At 48.6% G+C, this 22,711-nt stretch overlaps 1 protein-coding gene across 3 annotated transcripts; it reads right to left on the reverse strand.

Moving 5' to 3' along the window:
* Positions 1-1,051: 1,051 nt before the first annotated feature.
* Positions 1,052-22,621, reverse strand: LOC129698402 (serpin H1-like). Of its 3 annotated transcripts, XM_055637549.1 has the most exons (6): positions 22,469-22,575; positions 20,016-20,059; positions 10,681-11,291; positions 9,038-9,136; positions 6,442-6,674; positions 1,052-3,012 (listed from the first exon to the last, which is right to left on the reverse strand). In XM_055637549.1, the coding sequence occupies exons 3-6, from the start codon at positions 11,261-11,263 to the stop codon at positions 2,710-2,712; spliced, it is 1,218 nt and encodes a 405-aa protein (XP_055493524.1). In that variant the 5' UTR covers positions 11,264-11,291; positions 20,016-20,059; positions 22,469-22,575; the 3' UTR covers positions 1,052-2,709. The 3 variants fall into 3 exon arrangements, with proteins under 3 accessions (XP_055493524.1, XP_055493522.1, XP_055493523.1); XM_055637547.1 differs by lacking the exon at positions 20,016-20,059 and having other exon boundaries at positions 22,469-22,621; XM_055637548.1 differs by lacking the exons at positions 20,016-20,059; positions 22,469-22,575 and adding an exon at positions 20,099-20,259.
* Between the last annotated feature and the right edge of the window lie 90 nt (positions 22,622-22,711).

Genomic DNA, 22,711 nt, shown 5'->3' on the forward strand with positions numbered 1-22,711 from the left:
TCTCTGGATGCTTTCAAGAGAGTTAGATAGAGCTCTTAAAGATTGCGGAGTCAAGGGATGTTCCCAATGTTGGGGGAGTCCAGAACCAGGGCCACCGTTTAAGAATAAGGGGTGAGCCATTTAGAACAGAGATGAGGAAAACCTTTTTCACCCAGAGAGTTGTGAATCTGTGGAATTCCCTGCCTCAGAGGGCAGTGGAGGCCAATTCTCTGGATGCTTTTAAGAGAGAGTTAGATAGAGCTCTTAAAGATAGCAGAGTCAGGGGATATGGGGAGAAGGCAGGAACGGGGTACTGATTGGTGATGATCAGCCATGATCACATTGAATGGCGGTGCTGGCTCGAAAGGCCTACTCCAGCACCTATTGTCTACTGATATGGGGAGAAGGCAGGAACGGGGTACTGATTGTGGATGATCACAGTGAATGGCAGTGCTTGTTCAAAGAGCCGGATGGCCCACTCCTGCACCTATTCATGTTTATTATGAATGTTTTATGTGTCATTCCTAACGCACTGTATGTCGTTGTCATGTGCGGGTGGAGCACCAAGGCAAATTCCTTGTATGTGAATACTTGGCCAGTAAACTAATTCATTCATTCATTCATTCATTCACATTATCCATTGTCTATATAAGCAAAGAAAGACTTCTGAAAAGGGCCTCAAAGGCTTCCTTTGTCTTCATCCAGCCCACCTTACAACTATCGTGTGTTCAAGAAGGAACTGCAGATGCTGGAAGATCGAAGGTACACAAAAATGCTGGAGAAACTCAACGGGTGCAGCAGCATCTATGGAGCGAAGGAAATAGGTGACGTTTCGTCCCGAAACGTCACCTATTTCCTTCGCTCCATAGATGCTGCTGCACCCGCTGAGTTTCTCCAGCATTTTTGTGTACCTTACAACTAACGCGGTTGTGCTGCATGCAATCCTTTTGCTTCGGGATCCTTCTTCAAACTGATAACTTGACATCATGTTCGGCACCCACGTCATGGGCCAACCCTGTGCAGTACTGTTGCAAGACTCGCCGCTGCATAAATAAGACCAAATGCATCCATGTCTTTTCACTTTTTTTTTTTTAATTGTAGACCAAAACCAAATGCGGTTTTCAGACGATGTCGCGGTGTGGGCCAAGGAGCACAATGCGAGAACATCCACTGTCATTGAATTGCAACCCCCAACAAAGGCACTGTCACAATGTCCCACCTAACACTCCACGCTGATATCAGCTGCTCCCCAGTACAAGCACTCCCCTACTTTTGGTTGTCCAAAAAAAATGGATGGGATTGTATTGTATTCAAATTTATTGTCATTGTCTCAATTTGAGACAACGAAATGAATTTCCCTTACAGGCAGTATCATAAAAAAAATTAAAAAATCATTTAAAAATGTATTACGCTCAAATGAGCTAATATCCAACAGAATGCTTTTATTTTCCTGCCTAAAAAAGGATAATTTGGAGCCAAATCTTTCATTTATCCAGCAGTTATGGGCCTTGGTGATGGAGCGATCGCCAGACTTTACACCAGTCCAGTACGTATCTGAAGGAGGAGTCACGGTTAACGGTTTACAGTCCGGGACCCTTCTTCCCGCAACCCGACACGTCAACCGTTTTTCTCCTTCCGCAGATGCTGCCTTGACCTGCTGAGTCACTTCCAGCATTCTCCGGTTTAGTTTACATTTTGACCACAGCATCTTAAGGTTTCTTGAACCCAATCAACCCCCCCCCAGCTAAGAACGAGAAGGATCGTAAACCATGCAGTCCCACCACTGGCCCGTCTGGCAAAGGTGAACTCCATCATATAACCAGATCCCACCCCCAGGCAGGAACGGGAATGATCTGCCATGATCACATTGAATGGCGGTGCTGGCTCGAAGGGCCGAATGGCCTACTCCTGCACCTATTGTCCATTGTCATGGAGAGAGCAGCCCTTGCTAATCACTCCATAGATTCAGCGGATTTGACCAGCATGGCACAACGGAACCGCCTGGTTGAAATTCCACCCAATATTTTGAGGAGACTGATGTGGAGGCAGGAAAATAGGAATTTTAATGGACTCGGGGGTTGGAATCTACAAGTCCTCATTGTCCAAAATGGTGGATGGATGGGACAAAGGAAATACCTCTGACAGGGCAAAACCAGGATTAGCAGGTCAGAGTCTCGTCACACAAGAACAGGCCCTTCTGGCACAGCGCCCCCCATCTAAGCTAGTCCCAGTTGCCCACATCTGGCCATCGTTCTTAGGTCACAACATCAATAGATGTTGGGGGAGTCCAGAACCAGTTTAAGAATAAGGGGTAAGCCATTTAGAACGGAGGCGAGGAAAAGCTTTTTCGCACAGAGAGTTGTGAGTCTGTGGAATTCTCTGCCTCAGAGGGCGGTGGAGGCCAATTCTCTGGATGCTTTCAAGAGAGAGCTAGATAGGGCTATTAAAGATAGCGGAGTCAGGGGATATGGGGAGAAGGCAGGAACGGGGTACTGATTGGGGCTGATCAGCCATGATCACATTGAATGGCGGTGCTGGCTGGAAGGGCCGAATGGCCTCCTCCTGCACCTATTGTCTAATTGTCAAATAACATGTGGTGATCTTACACAGGTGTATCACTCCCAAGGCAACATTTCAAACCGCTCATTTAGAAGAAATGACATTTTTTTTTTCTCTTTTTTAAAAAAAAAGAAAAGAAGGGTGTTGGGTTTTTGACCAAATCGGGCGAGACTACAGCTCGTCGTGCATCTTGCGCCCATCTGGCCGTACCAGCCTGCCGATGAAGAGGATCGCACCGGACTTCTTGTCCTTCACCAGGAAGATGAAGGGATGGTCGACGTAGAAAATCTCCGGGTCCTTCAGCACCTCCCCATTGTAGATGAAAGGGTCGAAGGGGTCCCCCTCTGTGTCCCACTCCCAGGCAGTGCCGTGGATGACACTGGCCAGGTAGAGGTCCTTCTTCCCTGATATTTTGGACAAGTCGGCCTTGCTCTTGTCGACAGCCGCGGCCAAACCAACGCCGCCCAGATGTTTCTGCAGTGAGGGGGGGAGAGGGGGGGGGGGGGGGGGGGGGGGCAAAACAAAATGTAAACGTGTCATAACGCACCCAGGGGCAAGAGAAGCAAAACTATAACAGCAAACACTCCGCTGGTCGGGCAGCATCTGTGGAGAGAGAAACAGGGTCAACGATTCAGATCAAAGACATCTGGACAGAAGATGGTCAGCATAGACACAAGGAACTGTAGATGCTGCTTTACAAAAAAAGAAACAAAGTGCTGGAGTAACTCAGTGGGTCAGACAATAGACAATAGGTGCAGGAGTAGGCCATTTGGTCCTTCGAGCCAGCACCGCCATTCAATGTGATCATGGCTGATTATCCCCAATCAGTACCCCGTTCCTGCCTTCTCCCCTTATCCCCTGACTCCGCTATCTTTAAGAGCCCTATCTAGCTCTCCCTTGAAAACATCCAGAGAACCCGGCCTCCACCGCCCTCTGAGGCAGAGAATTCCACAGACCCACAACTCTCTGTGAGAAAAAGTGTTTCCCCGTCTCCGTTCTAAATGGCTTACTCCTTATTCTTAAACTGTTGCCCCTGGTTCTGGAATCCCCCAACATCGGGAACATCCGGAGGCAGCATCTCTGGATAAAATGGATAGAAACATAGAAACATAGAAATTAGGTGCAGGAGTAGGCCATTCGGCCCTTCGAGCCTGCACCGCCATTCAATACGATCATGGCTGATCATCCAACTCAGTATCCCGTACCTGCCTTCACTCCATACCCTCTGATCCCCTTAGCCACAAGGGCCACATCTAACTCCCTCTTAAATATAGCCAATGAACTGGCCTCAACTTCCCTCTGGCAGAGAGTTCCAGAGATTCACCACTCTCTGTGTGAAAAAAGTTCTTCTCATCTCGGTTTTTAAAGGATTTCCCCCTTATCCTTAAGCTGTGACCCCCTTGTCCTGGACTTCCCCAACATCGGGAGCAATCTTCCTGCATCTAGCCTGTCCAACCCCTTAAGAATTTTGTAAGTTTCTATAAGATCCCCTCTCAATCTCCTAAATTCTAGAGAGTATAAACCAAGTCTATCCAGTCTTTTTCTTCATAGACAGTCCTGACATCCCAGGAATCAGTCTGGTGAACCTTCTCTGCACTCCCTCTATGGCAATAATGTCCTTCCTCAGATTTGGAGACCAAAACTGTACGCAATACTCCAGGTGTGGTCTCACCAAGACCCTGTACAACTGCAGTAGAACCTCCCTGCTCCTATACTCAAATCCTTTTGCTATGAATGTAGGTAATGTCTCGGGTCAAGCCACTTCTTCAGGTATTCCAACCCAAAATGTCACCTCTCCATGTTCGCCAGAGATGCTGCCTGACCAACGGGGTTACTCGAGCACTTTGTGTCATTTTTTGTGAGCCAGTACCTGCAGTACTTATTGCCTAATCAAATATATTTCACACCCTAGTTGTTCCTTCTTCTCCCGACCCGAAATGTTGCCTATCCAGACTAGTAAATGTAGATAGGGTGGACATTCAGAACCTTTTCCCTGGGCTGGAAAACTCAAAGACATGTCAGAAGGCTTTTAGATAGGCACTTGGATATGGAGCAGGGAGTGGAGAGACATACAGATGTGTAGTTCATTGGCTTGGTATAAGTGTAAATTGTCCCCAGTGTGTGTAGGATAGTGTTAATAACCATATAACATATAACCATATAACAATTACAGCACGGAAACAGGCCATCTCGGCCCTACAAGTCCGTGCCGACACAACTTTTTTTCCCTTAGTCCCACCTGCCTGCACTCATACCATAACCTTCCATTCCCTTCTCATCCATATGCCTATCCAATTTATTTTTAAATGATACCAACGAACCTGCCTCCACCACTTCCACTGGAAGCTCATTCCATACAGCTACCACTCTCTGAGTAAAGAAGTTCCCCCTCATGTTACCCCTAAACTTCTGTCCCTTAATTCTGAAGTCATGTCCTCTTGTTTGAATCTTCCCTATTCTCAAAGGGAAAAGCTGTCCACATCAACTCTGTCTATCCCTCTCATCATTTTAAAGACCTCTATCAAGTCCCCCCTTAACCTTCTGCGCTCCAGAGAATAAAGACCTAACTTATTTAACCTATCTCTGTAACTTAGTTGTTTAAACCCAGGCAACATTCTAGTAAATCCCCTCTGTACTCTCTCTATTTTGTTGACATCCTTCCTATTATTGGGCGACCAAAATTGTACACCATACTCCAGATTTGGTCTCACCAATGCCTTGTACAATTTTAACATTACATCCCAACTTCTATACTCAATGCTCTGATTTATAAAGGCTAGCATACCAAAAGCTTTCTTTACCACCCTATCTATATGAGATTCCACTTCAAGGAACTGCACGGTTATTCCCAGATCCCTCTGTTCAACTGTATTCTTCAATTCCCTACCATTTACCATGTACGTCCTATTTTGATTTGTCCCTTAATGTTCAGGGATCGCTGGTCGGCACGGACTCGGTGGGCCTCAGTGCCTTTTTCTATGATGTATCTCTAAACATATGGATCTTGCACTGACAGAAGAGATTAGTTATTATATTCGACATTATATTCAGCACAGACATTATGGGCCGAAGGGCCTGTTCTTGTGCTGTATTGTCCTGCAATGGAGTCTGTGGAATTCTCTGCCTCAGAGGGCGGTGGAGGCCGGTTCGCTGGATGCTTTCAAGGGAGAGCTAGATGGGGCTCTTAAAGATAGCGGAGTCAGGGGATATGGGGAGAAGGCAGGTACGGGGTACTGATTGGGGATGATCAGCCATGATCACATTGAATAGATCGAAGGGCCGAATGGCCTACTCCTGTGTCTATTGTCTACAATCTATGTTTTATGCATGCAAGGAGAGTATCTTGTATAATGTTTAAGAAAGAATGGCAGATGCTGGAAAAATCGAAGGTAGACATGCTGGAGAAACTCACGGGTGAGGCAGCATCTATGGGATCTTGTATAATGCTTGGAGCAGTGGGTTAAAGGGCCTGATCCAATGCTGTATTGTTCAGATTCAGTTTAGTTCAGAGACACAGCACGGAAACAGGCCCTTTGGCCCACTAAGCACGACTACCATGGATTACCCGTTCACACAGGTTCTATGCCATCCCATTTTCGTATCCGTTCCTACACACTTTACAGAGCGCTAGTTAACCCACAAACCTGCATGTCTTTGGGATGTGGGTGGAAACCGGAGCTCCTGGCATAAACCCACGTGGTCAAAGGGAGAACGTGCAAACTCCACACACGCAGACAGCGCCAGAGGTTAGTAATGAACCGGGGTTTGGTGCGCTGTCGGGCTGCAAGACTACCGCTGTGCCATAGAAAATAGGTGCAAGAGGAGGCCATTCGGCCCTTCGAGCCAGCACCGCCACTGGCCAGCACCGCCGCCCTGGTTAATTGACTGCAACGTCAGATTTACCTGGAGCTGATGGCTGACCCCGAATATGCCCTTTGGCAAGGAGATGGCCAGTGCTCGCCTCTGCAGTTTGTTGACCCATCCCTCGATCTGCTCCTTGTTCAGCACCTTCTCGATCTTGCCCAGGTCTTGCAGTTGGAAGGGCATGATGAAGATGACACTGGAGAGTTCTCGGGACAACGGCATCTCCACCACATACACCTGGTTAGTTTCGTCCTTGTAGAAGTTGTACAAGCCTACAGTGCGGGGACAAAAAGACAAGTCTCAGTGGAAGCTTTCAATGCCAGCAAGGAGTTATTCACTGGAGCGCTGGAGGCTGAGGGCTGTATAACATCAACAAGGGGGATAGATAGGGGAGGCTAACCTATTAAAGGCAACGCCTTTACCATCTCCGGCAGCTGAGGGAATTCAGACTCTCTCTTGAGGATCCTTCGGTGCTTCTACTCTGGGGATGTAGAAAGCATCTTGTCCGGCAACATCTCGATCTGGTTTGGGAACAGGACAGGACAGGAAGGCTCTGCAGAGAGTAGTGTGTTTGGCCGAACGCACCATGGGAACGCACCTTGCACTCATCCCCCTGCAGGACCTATACACCAGTAGGTGCAGACCCAGAGCCAGCAACATTATGGGGGACCCCTTCCACCCCAGCAACGGACTGTTCCAGCTGCTACGGTCAGGCAAGCGCCTCCACTGTCATGCTGTGAGAACAGAGAGGATGAGACGGAGTTTCTTCCCACAGGCCGTCGGGACTGTAAACTCTGATCTCACCAGGAACTCATTTACTCATTTACTGTGGTGTCTGTTTTTGAAAAATGTAAATACTGGTTCTGTCCTGTTCTGTTGTTTTACACAATCCCGCAGGCATTGCCACGTCCATGTCACTGTACATCTTGTATGTGTATGTGACAAATAAACTTGACTTGACTTGACTATAGGAAGGATGGAAGCTATAGAGGTGGTTACAATTACGACTTTCATACAATCGTACAGTCATAGCGCATGGCCCTTCAACCCCACTGGCTCATGCCAACCAAGATGCCCCATCTACACTAGTCCTTCTCGCCCACACACATTTGGTCCATATCATGTCCATGTACCTGTCCAAATTTCAAGAGTCAAGAGTGTTTTATTGTCCTATGTCCCAGATGGGACAATGAAATTCTTACTTGCTGCAGCACAACACAATATGTAAACATTGTATATAAGGGGGGAAAAAAAAAGAAAAAGTTCAATAAATAACAAATATACTGCAATAATAATATAGTCCTTTGCAATTCAGAGCTCAGAGCTTATTTGTTTAAGAAGGAACTGCAGATGCTGGAAAAATCGAAGGTAGACAAAAATGCTGGAGAAACTCAGCGGGCGAGGCAGCATCAATGGAGCGAAGGAATAGGTAACGTTATGAGTCGAGACCCTTCTTCAGAGCTTATTCATTGTCATGTTTCAAACACTATTCGGGCAGATATGTGGAAAAGAAGGGCTCGGGGCCAAATGCAAGCAAATGGGACCAGATCACAGGGAGAAGGCAGGAGAATGGGGTTAGGAGGAAGAGATAGATCAGCCATGATTGAATGGCGCAGTAGACTTGATGGGCCGAATGGCCTATTTCTGCTCCTGTTACTTATGAACTGAAACTAGTTAGTGGATTAAGACTGTTGGCCTTGCCTTTTTCCCAGAATCTGATTCATCTACTTCAGTCTGAGGGAAGACCAGCTGGTTTCTTACAAGAAGTCGGAAAGTATGTAAAATATTCCTCCACACAGCAGAGTGATTTTGCCACAGAATGCTGAGTAACTCAGCGGGTGAGGCAGCATCTCTGGAGAGAAGGAATAGGTGATGTTTCGGGTCGAGACCCTTCTTCGGAGCTTATTCGTTGTTGTGGTTCAAATGCTACGCAGCGGCGGTGGAAAGCATCTTGTCCGGGAACATTACCATCTGGTTTGGGAATTGCTCTGCCAAGGACAAGAAGGCTCTGCAGAGAGTAGTGCGTTCGGCCGAACGCACTATGGGAACTTCACTCGCCCCCCTGCAGGAACTATACATCAGGAGGTGCAACTCCAGAGCAAATAAAATCATGGGAGACCCCTTCCACCCCTGCAACGGACTGTTCCAGCTGCTACGGTCAGGCAAACGCCTCCGTTGCCATGCGGTGAGAACGGAGAGGTTGAGAAGGAGTTTCTTCCCAGAGGCAATTCGGACTGTAAACGCCTATCTCACCAGGGACTAACTCTACTGAACGTTTTTCCTTCCATTATTTATTATGCAAAAGAATATGTGTGTTATGATTGTGTTTATAATTTGTTTGGTTGTTTTGTTGTTTGTCTTTTGCACAAAAGTCCACGAGCATTGCCACTTTCATTTCATTGCACATCTCGTATGTGTATGTGACAAATAAACTTGACTTGACTTGACTTGACTTGACTATTCGGGGAGATATGTGGAAAAGAAGGGCTCAGGGCCCAATGCAGGCAAATGGGATCAGTCAAGGATGGCAATTTGGTCGGCATGGAAGAGTTGGGCCGAAGGGCCTGTTTCCATGAGTTCGAACTCTCTGGTAGATGAATAGACTTCCACAGAAGTGAGAAGCGTGAAAGCCTACCTGTGCGGTGCATCATTTTGATGGCGATGGATTCAGAGCGGGTGACGGTGAAGCTTCGCTGGTCCACCATCTTGTGGTGGAACCTCTCGTTCCAGTGAGCTGAAACCCAAGGAGACAATCCCATCAATCCTTCCCCACACGCAGGACTTCTATGTGAATCAGTGGTGGACGAGGTAGTTCAGACAGAACGCTTCAACAGACAATAGGTGCAGGAATAGGCCATTCGGCCCTTCCAGCCAGCACCGCCATTTAAGGTGATCATGGCTGATCATCCACAATCAGTACCCCGTTCCTGCCTTCTCCCCATATCCCCTGACTCCGCTATTTTTAAGAGCCCTATCTAGCTCTCTCTTGAAAACATCCAAAGAACCGGCCTCCACCGCCCTCTGAGGCAGAGAATTCCACAGACTCACAACTCTCTGTGAGAAAAAGTGTTTCCTCGTCTGCGTTCTAAAATGCTTACTCCTTATTCTTAAACTGTGACCCCTGGTTCTGATCTCCCCCAACATTGGGAACATGTTTCCTGCCTCTAGCGTGTGCAAGCCCTTAACCATCTTATATGTTTCAATGAGATTCCCTCTCATCCTTCTAAACTCCAGAGTGTACTTGTACTTGTACTCGGCTTGTACTCGCTAGAATTTAGGAGATTGAGGGGGGATCTTATAGAAACTTTCAAAATTCTTAAGGGGTTGGACAGGCTAGAGGCAGGAAGATTGTTCCCAATGTTGGGGAAGTCCAGGACAAGGGGTCACAGTTTAAGGATAAAGGGGCCGAGATGAGAAAAAAAAATTTCACACAGAGATTGGTGAATCTCTGGAACTCTCTGCCACAGAAGGTAGTTGAGGCCAGTTCATTGGCTATATTTAAGAGGGGAGTTAGATGTGGCCCTTGTGGCTAAAGGGATCAGGGGGTATGGAGAGAAGGCAGGTACGGATACTGAGTTGGATGATCAGCCATGATCATATTGAATGGCGGTGCAGGCTCGAAGGGCCGAATGGCCTACTCTTGCACCTATTTTCTATGTTTCTATGTACAAGCCCAGCTGCTCCATTCTCTCAGCATATGACAGTCCCGCCATCCCGGGAATTAACCTTTGAAAACTGCTCTGCACTCCCTCAATAGCAAGAATGTCCTTCCTCAAATTAGGGGACCAAAACTGCACACAATACTCCAGGTGTGATCTCACTAGGACTCTGTACAACTGCAGAAGGACCTCTTTGCTCCATTATTCGATTCCTCTTGTTATAAAGGCCAACATGCCATTCACTTTCTTCACTGCCTGCTGTACCTGCAAGCTTACTTTCATGGACTGATGTATAAGGACCCCCAGATCCCATTGTACTTCCCCTTTTCCCAACGACGCCATTTAGATAGTAATCTGCCTTCCTGTTTTTGCTACCAAAGTGGATAACCTCACATTTATCCACATTAAACTTCATCTGCCATGCATCTGCCCACTACCCAAACCTGTCCAAGTCGCCCTGCATTCTCATAGCATCCTCCTCACAGTTCACACTGCCACCCAGCTTTGTGTCATCTGCAAATTTGCTAGTGTTACTTTGAATCCCTTCATCCAAATCATTGATGTATATTGTAAATAGCTTGGTGTGTCTCTAAAACTGAAGCAAACGGCAGGGACTTACGTTTGAAATAGATGGCGTTGATGATTACGGTTCCGTCGGTTTTCTCCAGGTCCTTGGTGATCTCGGGGAGCTTGCTCTCGGTGGTCTTGGCTGCCCACTCATTGATGGACTTCAGCGCCCCCTTCTTGTCCCTGAAGTTGATCTTGGAGTGCTCCAGGCCGTAGTGCTTCTTGCTGTTCTGCACAAAGTCCTTGGTGAATTTCACGGAGGTGGGGCCGTAGATATGGCTGCCGGTCTTCCAGGTGCCGTTGCGGGCCGCGGGGTCTCCCACCCCCGCCAGGAGCTGGGACACCGAGCGGTGGAACTCGCCGTCTTCCACCTTGCCCATGCCGAGCAGAGACTTTGCCTCCGAGGCGGTGGTGCCCTGGGCTCCGAGCGCCACGGTCCCCAGCGAGGAGGCCAGCATCACGGGGGACAGCAGGATGTTGCCGGTGCCTTTGTCCTTGGCCATGGCGTGGTACAGCTTCAATCCCAGCGCCAGGCTACCATCCGCCAGCACGGCCACGTGCGCGCTACGCTCCTCCGCCGCGGCCGAAGCCATGGCGATCGCCAGGCTGAGAGCCAAGGACTTCGTCAGCCACATGGTTCCAACGTGCAAGGATGGAGTAAGCCTGGAAAACAAACCGAACAGCGGCTCAAGGGACGGGGCTTGATCATTGACTAAATCCTACCCCGGGTAGCTAGAGAAGTGTGAAGGCAGGGACATGGATGGGACAGGGTTGGAGGGATATGGACCGAATGCAGGCAGGTGGGACTGGTGTAGATGGGGCATGTTTGCTGGTGTGGGCAAGTTGGGCCGAAGGGCCTGTTTCCACACTGTATCACTCTATCACTCCTTCCTCAAATGATCAAAACTACACTCCAGGTGCGGTCTCACCATAGATCAGAGTGACACAGTGTGGAAACAGTCCCTTCGTCCCAACTGGCCCACACCAGCCAACAGAGGCAGAGAATTCCACACACTCCCAACTCTCTGTGAGAAAAAGTGTTTCTTTGTCTCCGTTCTAAATGGCTTACCCCTTATTCATAAACTGTGTGGCCCCTGGCTCTGGACTCCCCCAACATCGGGAACATGTTTCCTGCCTCTAGCGTGTCCAAACCCTTAATAATCTTATATGATTCAATAAGATCCCCTCTCATCCTTCTAAACTCCAGCGAATACAAGCCCAGCCACAACAAAAGCTTTCCACTGTACCTCAATACATGTGACAATAAACTAAACTGTGGTGATATCTCACTCCAAGGTGATAATACCATCTCTGAGCTAACACTGAAACACAACTTTCTACAATCAGTCTGAATAAGGGCCCCGTTCTGAAACAACAACTAGCCATAGTCTTCAGAGGTGCCGCCTAACCTGCCGAGTTACTCCAGTACTTTGTGTCTTTTTTAGTAAACTAGCATCTGCAGTTCCCTGTTGAGTACAGTGAAACCCAGTGTGAATGTTATCATGTGGGCCGAGATACTTTGATATACTTTGAAGGGTTCTGACGCGAAACATAGCCTGGAAATTCATCTTCATAAGTTGTAAGAGCAGTATCAGGCCATTCGGCCCATCGAATCCAATCCGCCATTCAATCACGGCTGATCTATCTCTCCCCCTCAACCCCATTCCACTGCCTTCTCCCCATAACCCCCGACACCCGCACTAATCAAGAATCTATCAATCTCCGCCTTAAGAATATCCACAACCATCTGTGGCAATGAATTCCACCGATTCACCACCCTCTGACGAAAGAAATTCCTCCGCATCTCCTTTCTAAAGGTACGTCCTTTAATTCTGAGGCTGTGCCCTCTGGTCCTAGACTCTCCCACCAGTGAAAACATCCTCTCTCCATCCACTCTCTCCAAGTCGTTCATTAGTCAGAGAGATTCAATGATGATCCTCATTCATTCCAGCGAGTACAGGCCCAGTGCATCATTCTGTAAGTTAACCCCAATCCCCGCTGAGATCATTCTCGTAAAGCATCTTTTAGTTGAGTTTAGTTTTAGAGATACAGCACGGAAACAGGCCCTTTGGCCCACCGGGTCCGCGCCGACCTGCGATCCCCGCACACGAACACCATCCAATTTTTACATTTACCAAGCCAATTAACCCACTGACCTGCACGTCTTTGAGTGTGGGAGGAAACCGAAGATCTCGGAGAAAGCCCACGCAGGTCACGGGGAGAACGTGCAAACTCCGTACAGACAGCGCCCGTAGTCAGGATCGAACCCGGGTCTCCTGGCGCTGCATTCGCTGTAAAGCCCTTGTCCCACAATGCGAGTTTACCCCGAGTTTAAATAATAATCAAATTCGTGCTAAGTACCTAGAATGTACGTAGCGGGTAGGAGCTCTCTGGAATTAATATCACCAAGAGTTTGTCATGGACCAGCCACATCCATACAATGATCAAGGAAGGACGTCAACGCCTCTACTCCCTTAGAAGGCGTAGAAAGTTTGGCATATCCCCAACAACTCTCACCAACTTCTACAGATGCGCTGCAGAAAGCATTTTATCGAGATGCATCACAGCACGGTTTGGGAACAGTTCCATCCAAGAGCCGCAAGAAATCACAGGGAGTTGTGGGCGAAGCCCAGACCATCACGCACCAACCAACCTCCTTTCCATTGACTCCACCTACGCACTTCACGCTGCCTCGGCAAGGCCAGCAGCATCATCAATGACCAGTCTCACCCCTCTTCTCCCCTCTCCCATCAGGCAGGAGGTACAGAAATTTGAAAACGCATCTAGATTCTTGGCTGGTTTCTTCCCAGCTGTTACCATGCACTTGAAGTCTTCTCACCATCTCAAGAGTGGCCTGACATCCCACCTACCTCAATGGAGACCTTCCAACTATCTTTAATCAGACTGCATTGAGCGGCTGGGATTGTACACTCTGGAGTTTAGAAGGATGAGAGGGTATCTTATTGAAACATATAAGATAGTAAGGTAGACATTTCCCTCTTAGACATTAAGATCATTAAGGTTACACAGAAACGCTGGAGAAACTCAGCGGGTGCAGCAGCATCTATGGAGCGAAGGAAATCGGCAACGTTTCGGGCCGAAACCTTTCTTCAGAGAAAGATCATTAAGGGTTTGGACACGCTAGAGGTAGGAAACATGTTCCCGATGTTGGGGGAGTCCAGAACCAGGGGCTACAGTTTCAGAATAAGGAGTAAGCCATTTAAGAGAGAGACGAGGAAACACTTTTCCACACAGAGAGTTGTGAGTCTGTGGAATTCTCTGCCTCAGAGAGCGGTGGAGGCCGGTTCTCTGGATACTTTCAGGAGAGAGCTAGATGGGGCTCTTAAAGATAGCGGAGTCAGGGGATATGGGGAGAAGGCAAGAATGGGGTACTGATTGTGGATGATCAGCCATGATCACATTGAATGGTGGTGCTGGCTCGGAGGGTCGAATGGCCTACTCCTGCACCTATTGTCTATTGTATTGGTATTTACCTTGCACTAAATGTTTTTCTCTTTATCCTGTATCTATGCACTGTAGACGGCTTGATTATAATTATGCGTAGTATTTTTGCTGACTAGATAAAGCTTTTCACTGCACCCCTGTACACACGATAATCATAATAATATTAATAATAAAAAATGAAATGCTAGTCGGATAAACTGAACTCTCTAGTCTGTTCTGCCAGTCATTTATACCACGACAGTCTAACTTGTAAAACAGTGAGTGGGGAGGGCTATTGAGAGCAATGTGGGCGCGGGGGGGGGGGGGGGGGGGTGGGGGGGTGCCGTGAATGAAGGGGGGACCCAGGGGGCAGGGGGTGCCTGCTACCACGTGAGATACAGCGCGGAAACAGGCCCTTCGGCCCATTGAGTCCACACCTACCTGCGATGCCCCCCACACTCGCTCGCTCCATCCTACACACACTGGGGACAATATACAATTTTACCGAAGGCAATTAACCTGCACGTCTTTGGAGTGTGGGAGGAAACCGGAGCGCCCGGAGAAAACCCACGTGGTCGCAGGGAGAACGTACACACGCCGGACAGACAGCACCCCGCTGTCAGGATCGAACCCGCGTCTCCGGCGTGCGAGGCCGCAACTCCATCGCTGCTTCACCGTGCCGCCCTTTATATAACTTCGTTGGCACCAGAAACGTGGCGACTCTTTGCGCCCTGTCTAGGGCGGTCACGGTGGCGCAGCGGTAGAGTTGCCGCCTTACAGCGAATGCAGCGCCGGAGACCAGGGTTCGATCCTGACCACGGGCGCTGTCTGTACGGAGTTTGCACGTTCTCCCCGTGACCTGCGGGGGTTTTCTCCGAGATCTTCGGTTTCCTCCCACACTCCAAAGACGTGCAGGTTTGTAGGTTAATTGGCTTCGGTAAATGTAAAAATTGTCCCTAGTGGGTGTAGGATAGTGTTAATGTGCGGGGATCGCTGGTCGGCACGGACCCGGTGGGCTGAAGGGCCTGTTTCCGCGCTGTATCTGTAAACTAGACTAAACTAAGGCGAGGTCTGCTGTAGGATTTTACTGCGTTGTTGTAAAAACAAAGCGTTTCACTGTCCCTAGGAGCAAGTGACAATAAACTATAATTGTTCAAGAAGGAACTGCAGATGCTGGAACAATTGAAGGTAGACAAAAATGCTGGAGAAACTCAGCGGGTGAGGCAGCATCTATGGAGCGAAGGAATAGGTGAGGTAGCATCATTGATGGAGTTCCTTTGCTCCATAGATGCTGCCTCACCCGCTGAGTTTCTCCAGCATTTTTATCTACCACGAGTAAAACGTGTTATTTTAAGATACATCGCCCCCCCCCCACCCACCCCCACATCAGTCTGAAGAAGGGTCTCGGCCCGAAACGTCACCTATTCCTTCGCTCCATAGAGGCTTCCTCACCCGCTGAGTTTCTCCAGCATAAACTATAATTGAATCATTGTTTCATTGAAGTCTACATTTCAGCCCTTCAGTCAGTAAAGGGGCTGTCCCACTGTACAGGGTCATTCAAGAGCTCTCACGAGTTTAAAAAAAAAATCAAACTCGTGGTAAGCATGTAGAATGTACGTAGCGGGTACGTCGGAGCTCGGGGACGTCTCTTAGCGGCTCGTAACGCTAACGGCAGGTACTCGGGGAAATGCGGTAACTCGTGACGTTTTTTCAGCACTGTGACAAATGTCCACGAGAGCCCCGAGTACCTACGAGCGGCTATTACCGTAATTCTCTGAGTTCGAATCAGGAGAAACTCGGGAGAACTCTTGAATTAGCTCGTACAGTAGGACAGGGGCTTAACTTTACACTAAGCTGAGGCACAATGCAGAGGCTGGCTGTTCCCAAACAGTTAAAGCTCTGTCTCAGATTGGTGGCTTCATTGCCACAAGATGGGAGCAACTAACAAGAAGCAGATCGGCACTGTATCATTTCCTGTGCCAAACTTTGGCCTTTTGGAATTTGAATTAACGTTTACGTTTGGCTCCTCAAGTCAGAATTTCCTTTCCATGTGGCAGGGCCTCAGCTGAGGGCTGGGAGAGCATCCGATTGCCCGGAAATGTGTTTCTCATTGCAAGTTTAATCAATAATCTTTAATCAGTAATGTTTTATTATTAATGTTTAATGTTTTATGTGTCATTCCTAACTGTCACTGTATGTTGTGTTGTCACTTGCGGGCGGAGTACCAAGGCAAATTCCTTGTATGTGAATACTTGGCCAATAAACATATATTTATATATATTTTTTTTTAATAAGTTTGCAGATTCGGCATTTCAGCCGAGCTAAAATAATACTATTACGCAGCTGGTCTGTCATAACTCAAGCCAAACGCACAGGCATATACGTGGAATTTGGACCGTAAAACAACACATGGTGGCGCAGCGGTAGAGTTGCTGCCTAATGGGCCTGTCCCACTGAGGCAATTTTTCTGCTGACTGTCGGAGTGGAACACACACACACACACACACACGCACGCACGCACACACACACACACGCACGCGCGCACGCACGCACGCACGCGCACGCGCACGCGCACGCACACGCACACACACACCACACGCACGCGCCCACACCCACACACACACATTCACACTCACACACACTCACACTGACTCTCATTCACACACGCTCACTCTCTTTCACGCTCTCGCACACACTCTTTCACACACTCTTACACACTCTCTCTCACACACACACACACACACTCACTCACACACTCATACACACACACATACACACACACACACACACACACTCGCACACACACACACACACACGCACGCACGCACACACACACACACACACACACACACACACACACGCACGCACGCACGCACACACGCACACGCACACACGCACACACACACACACACACACACACACACACTCGCACGCACGCACACACACACACACACACACACACACACACACACACACACACACACACACGCACACACACACGCACACACACACACACGCACACACACACACACACTCACACCCACGCACGCACGCACGCACGCACGCACGCACACACACACACACACACACACACACACACACACACACACACATCGCTTCCTTCACTTTTGACAAGGTCCCACATAAGAGATTAGTATACAAACTTAAAGCACACGGCATTGGGGGTTCAGTATTGATGTGGATAGAGAACTGGCTGGCAAACAGGAAGCAAAGAGTAGGAGTAAACGGGTCCTTTTCACAATGGCAGGCAGTGACTAGTGGGGTACCGCAGGGCTCAGTGCTGGGACCCCAGCTATTTACAATATATATTAATGATTTGGACGAGGGAATTGAATGCAACATCTCCAAGTTTGCAGATGACACAAAGCTGGGGGGCAGTGTTAGCTGTGAGGAGGATGCTCGGAGGCTGCAAGGTGACCTGGATAGGCTGGGTGACTGGGAAACTGCATGGCAGATGCAGTATAATGTGGATAAATGTGAGGTTATCCACTTTGGTGGCAAAAACAGGAAAGTAGACTGTTATCTGAATGGTGGCCAATTAGGAAAAGGGGAGATGCAACGAGACCTGGGTGTCATGGTACACCAGTCATTGAAAGTAGGCATGCAGGTGCAACAGGCAGTGAAGAAAGCGAATGGTATGTTAGCATTCATAGCAAAAGGATTTGAGTATAGGAGTAGGGAGGTTCTACTGCAGTTGTATGTTTCTATTAGATGTGGCCCTTGTGGCTATGGGGATCAGAGGGTATGGAGAGAAGGCAGGTACGGGATACTGAGTTGGATGATCAGCCATGATCATATTGAATGGCGGTGCAGGCTCGAAGGGCCGAATGGCCTACTCCTGCACCTAATTTCTATGTTTCTACAGGGTCTTGGTGAGACCACACCTGGAGTATTGTGTACAGTTTTGGTCTCTTAATCTGAGGAAAGACATTCTTGCCATAGAGGGAGTACAGAGAAGGTTCACCAGAGTGATTCCTGGGATGTCAGGACTTTCATATGAAGAAAGACTAGGCTTGTACTCGCTAGAATTCAGAAGATTAAGGGGGGATCTTATAGAAACTTACAAAATTCTTAAGGGGTTGGACAGGCTAGATGCAAGAAGATTGTTCCCGATATTGGGGAAGTCCAGGACAAGGGATCACAGTTTAAGGATAAGGGGGAAATCTTTTAGGACTGAGATGAGAAGAACATTTTTTACACAGAGAGTGGTGAATCTCTGCAATTCTCTGCCACAGAGGGTAGTCGAGGCCAGTTCATTGACTAGAGGGAGTTAGATGTGGCCTTTGTGACTAAAGGGATCAGGGGGTATGGAGAGAAGGCAGGTACAGGATGCTGAGTTGGATGATCAGCCATGATCATATTGAATGGTGGTGCAGGGTTGAAGGGCCGAATGGCCTACTCCTGCACCTATTTTCTATGTTTCATCAGCCCGTTATGCAGACGGGGACAGGGCAATTGGGGGAGAGCGCTGTCTGAGTGAAATTCACACGGTGCCAAGGTGATACAGACACACACCGCGATGAACAGGAAGGTTGGCGCTGTAATTAAGACGGTGAACACACAGTGTACGGGAAGGGTCACGTAAGTCCTTTAAAAGTGTGGGGGGAAGAAGGGGGGAGACGAGAAGGGGAGAAAGAATGGAGACAGCTTTTAAGAAGCCAGAGATACACGGCTGTGAAGCTCGGCGGACATTAACATTACCAGTCGGTTATCCTTGGTTCTGTAAACTACTGTTTATGGGGGTTTTTTTCCCCCAATGAGCCAATGAAATTCTCCGGTCAGCACCGGCTACAAGCTACGACAACCTTCGACCTCCTGGCGACCCACCTACGACACGAGAATTCCCACTGCTCTCCGTGGCGGCTTCATTCTGGTCGCCGCTAATTTTCAACATGTTGAAAAAGTCACGGCGACAATAATGAGGCCAGAATGCGGGAACTCCTCACGACCATGACGGCGACTCCCCGGCAACCGCCCGCCAACACGTGGCAGGAACGGGGTACTGATTGGGGATGATCAGCCATGATCACATTGAATGGCAGTGCTGGCTGGAAGGGCCGAATGGCCTACTCCTGCACCTATTGTCTATTGTCTATTTCAGTCCCTGCAAGGAGTGGGGGGGGGGAGATAAATTCACATTCTACACAATAAAAAATAGTCTCCTGCAGTCGCCTAAGTGGGACAGGCCCATTACAGCGCCAGAGGCCTGGGTTCGATCCTGACGACGGGTGCATGTCTACACGGAGTCCGTACGTTCTCTATGTGAACTGCCACACGCCAACGACATCCAGGTTTGTAGGTTAATTGGCTTGGTATGAAGTGTAAATTGTCCCTAGTGTGTGTGTGTGTGTGTGTGTGTGTGTGTGTGTGTGTGTGTGTGTGTGTGTGTGTGTGTGTGTGTGTGTGTGTGTGTGTGTGTGTGTGTTTGTGTGTGCGTGTGTGTGTGTGTGTGTGTGTGTGCGCGTGTGTGTGTGTGTGTGTGTGTGTGTGTGTGTGTGTGTGTGTGTGTTGTGTGTGTGTGTGTGTGTGTGTGTGTGTGTGTGTGTGCGTGTGTGTGTGTAGGATCGTGTCAATGTGTGGAGATGCTGGTCGGTGCGGACTCGGTGGGCCAAAGGACATGTTTCCATGTTGTATCGTTAAAACTAAAACAGCACAGGCCCTTTGGCCCACAGTGTCTGTGCTGGACATAGTGGCGAGATGGCGGAGTCAGGGGATATGGGGAGAAGGCAGGAACCGGGTACTGTTTGGGGATGATCAGCCATGATCACATTAAATGGCGGTGCTGGCTGGAAGGGCCGAATGGCCTCTACTCCTGCACCTATTGTCTATTGTCTATTTCAGTCTCTGCTAGGAGTGGAGGGAGAGAAATGAACATTCTTTTAAAAAAAGATTCACACATCATAGGAAATAGAAGGATCTAACCTTGAAACTTTTTCAAAGTGATGTCAACTTTAGTCTTTGTCATTCTGAAAGAAAATAAATATATCAAGGATAGGACCACTTACCCGAGAGAAAAGGAGTGTGCAGTCGGAGGGAATTTTAACGCATGGACAAGTTTGCCAGGGCTGGGGAGTTTTTGGTCGCTACCTTGTGCCTTGAACAAAGACTCAAGTCAGAGAAGCATTCCCAATCAAAGATCTTAGAGCTATAAGTTCTTTGTTCCCAATCAGTGCTGGAGCAGGAGAGAATGGGGAGGGGGCAAGTTGTCAGCCAATGAAAGTTTCCAGAGTCGACATTCTTCCATACATCTGGAAGATTCCTTAACTCTTTCCTCTCCCCATCCCAGCCCCCTACCACGTAATCTGGAACTGACATTGTTCCCTCCGACAAGCTATTGACTAAAGAAAAGCAAGTTAAAAGATTTATTTTAAACGTCCAGGTTTCAACAGGGCCAGACGTTTAACTGAGAAAACTTTGTAAAAGTTTGACCAAACTTCTGTCAAGTTTAAGTTGTGCAGACTGGATTCTTCCTGACATATCTTTCTTTCATGTGACCTATATCTCTCTCTTTCACCATCTATATCTCTCGTTTCTCTTTCCCCTGACTCTGAGTTTGACGAAGGGCCTCGACACGATAATATACCTATTCCTTTTCTCCAGAGATGCTGCCTGTCCCGCTGAGTTACTCCAGCGTCCTGTGTCTGTCTTGGGATCTCCAGACATTGTCCATCCATCTGCCAAATCAAAATCACCCCTCACTTCTGAAGTGGAGAAGGCAGGAGAATGGGTTTAAGAGGGAAAGATAGATCAGCCATGGTGAAGGAGACTTGAAGGGCCGAATGGCCGATTCTATCTTTGGTTTCAGCCAGCATCTGCAGTTCCCTCCTGCACATTGTTCCTGACCCAGTTCTCTTCACTAAGGGAGCATTTCTTTCATTGCACGTGTAGTCAATAGACAATAGACAATAGGTGCAGGAAGAGGCCATTCAGCCCTTCGAGCCAGCACCGCCATTCAATGTGAACATGGCTGATCATCCCCAATCAGTACCCTGTTCCTGCCTTCTACCCATATCCCCTGACTCATGCCTAGCTAGGCGGGGAAAGCTTTGAGTGGTGGTTTGGCCAAAGTATCTTTCGACCGACACTGAGGCTGAAGATAGAGACACAGTGCTGGAGTAACTCAGCGGGTCCAGGCAGCATCTCTGGAGATAAAGGTATGTCTTCCAAAGAAAGGTCCTGACCCGAAATGTCATCTGCTCTTTTATCGTCAGAAATGCTGCCTGACCAGCTGAGTTACTCCAGCCATTTGTGTCTATCTTTGGTACAAATCTGCATCCGTAGTTCTTTGTTTCAACAGACAAGGAATTGAAACTGCCTTCCCTGAAATTCCCAGCTCACAGGCGGGGGTGTGAGGGTGGTGAGAATTCCCTCAGGTCTGCTGGGAACACGGCTCCTCTCTGCTGGGATGAGACCCTATAGCTGGGATCAGTAACACCATTGATATTAGGGGTCTGGCTAACTTAATGGAGGGGGGGAGGGTGGGGGGGATTTGGGAGGAGGGAATGGGGAAATTATCTGGCGCTACAATCAGGAATTCTCAGTTGCTGGAATCACGAATTCCCAGTTGCTGATCAGGAATTCCTGGCTACTGGGATCAGGAATTGCCAACTGCCAGAGTCAGGAGTTTCTGACTGTTTGGAGTTAAGAGTTTTCCAGCTGCTGGGATCAAGAATTCAAGGAGCCAGGAATTCACAGTTGCTGGAAATGGGAATTCCTACCCTTCAGGCTCCTGGAATCAGGAGACTGTGACTGTCTGGAGTTAAGAAATCCTATCCGCTGGGATCAGGAATTTGTGGCTGTTGTGATCAGGAATTCCTGGGTGCAGGGATCAGGAGATCCTGACTGCTTTGAGTTAAGAATTCCCGACATCTGGAACCACGAATTCAAGGATTTTCTGGCTGCTGGGATCAGGAATTCCCAGCTGCTGGGTTGAGAAGTTCCTGGCTGCTGGAATCAGGAGAATCCTGACTATTTGGAGTCAAGAATTCCCTGCAACTGGTCAGAAATTCCTGGCTACTGGAAACAGGGATTCCCAGCTGCCCGAGTCGGGAGTTTCTGACTGTGTGGAGTTAAGAATTTTCCAGCCGCTGGGGTCAAGAATTCCAGGAGTTTCTGGCTGCTGGGATCAGGAATTCCTGACTGCTTGGAGTCCAGAATTTCCCAGTTTCTGCTGTAAAAAAAATCCAGGAGTTTTATGGCTGCTGGGTCAAGAATTCCTAGCTGCTGGGACCACGGGGATTTCTGGCCAATTCAATGGCTACTGGGATCAGGAAATCCCAGCCTACTGGGATCAGGAGGAATGAGATCAAGGATTCCCGGTGCTGGGAATTGCTGCTGGGATGAGCAAGCCGCGGCTGCTGGGACCAGGGTCTCACCTGCTGGTGTCCGTGCCCCTCGGCTCCCGGGTTGTAGTCTGCTGCTCTGATGGCCGGGAGTCTCACAGAGAATGGACCACGTCTTCTCAAAGCTCAACCCAGACTGTCTGTCTACAGCAGGCGGCCAGTCTCAGGGTGCAGGCTCCGTTTCAACTGGTCCGGGGCGCCTGCTGGGTCCTAAAGCCCTCCATTTCCCACTCCAGGGATACAGGCTGCATCCAACTGCACAGTGGAAAATTAATT

The sequence above is a fragment of the Leucoraja erinacea genome, chromosome 6 (genome assembly GCF_028641065.1).
Source record: "Leucoraja erinacea ecotype New England chromosome 6, Leri_hhj_1, whole genome shotgun sequence".
In the NCBI taxonomy this organism is placed as follows: domain Eukaryota; kingdom Metazoa; phylum Chordata; class Chondrichthyes; order Rajiformes; family Rajidae; genus Leucoraja; species Leucoraja erinaceus.

Coding starts and splice junctions, on each gene's coding strand:
- LOC129698402 (XM_055637547.1), bottom strand. CDS start 11,263: ATGTGGCTGACGAAGTCCTTGGCTCTCAGCCTGGCGATCGCCATGGCT. Junction 9,137..10,680: donor CAACGCCATCTATTTCAAAC/GTAAGTCCCTGC, acceptor CTTGGGTTTCAG/CTCACTGGAACGAGAGGTTC. Junction 6,675..9,037: donor CAAAATGATGCACCGCACAG/GTAGGCTTTCAC, acceptor CCCGCACTGTAG/GCTTGTACAACTTCTACAAG.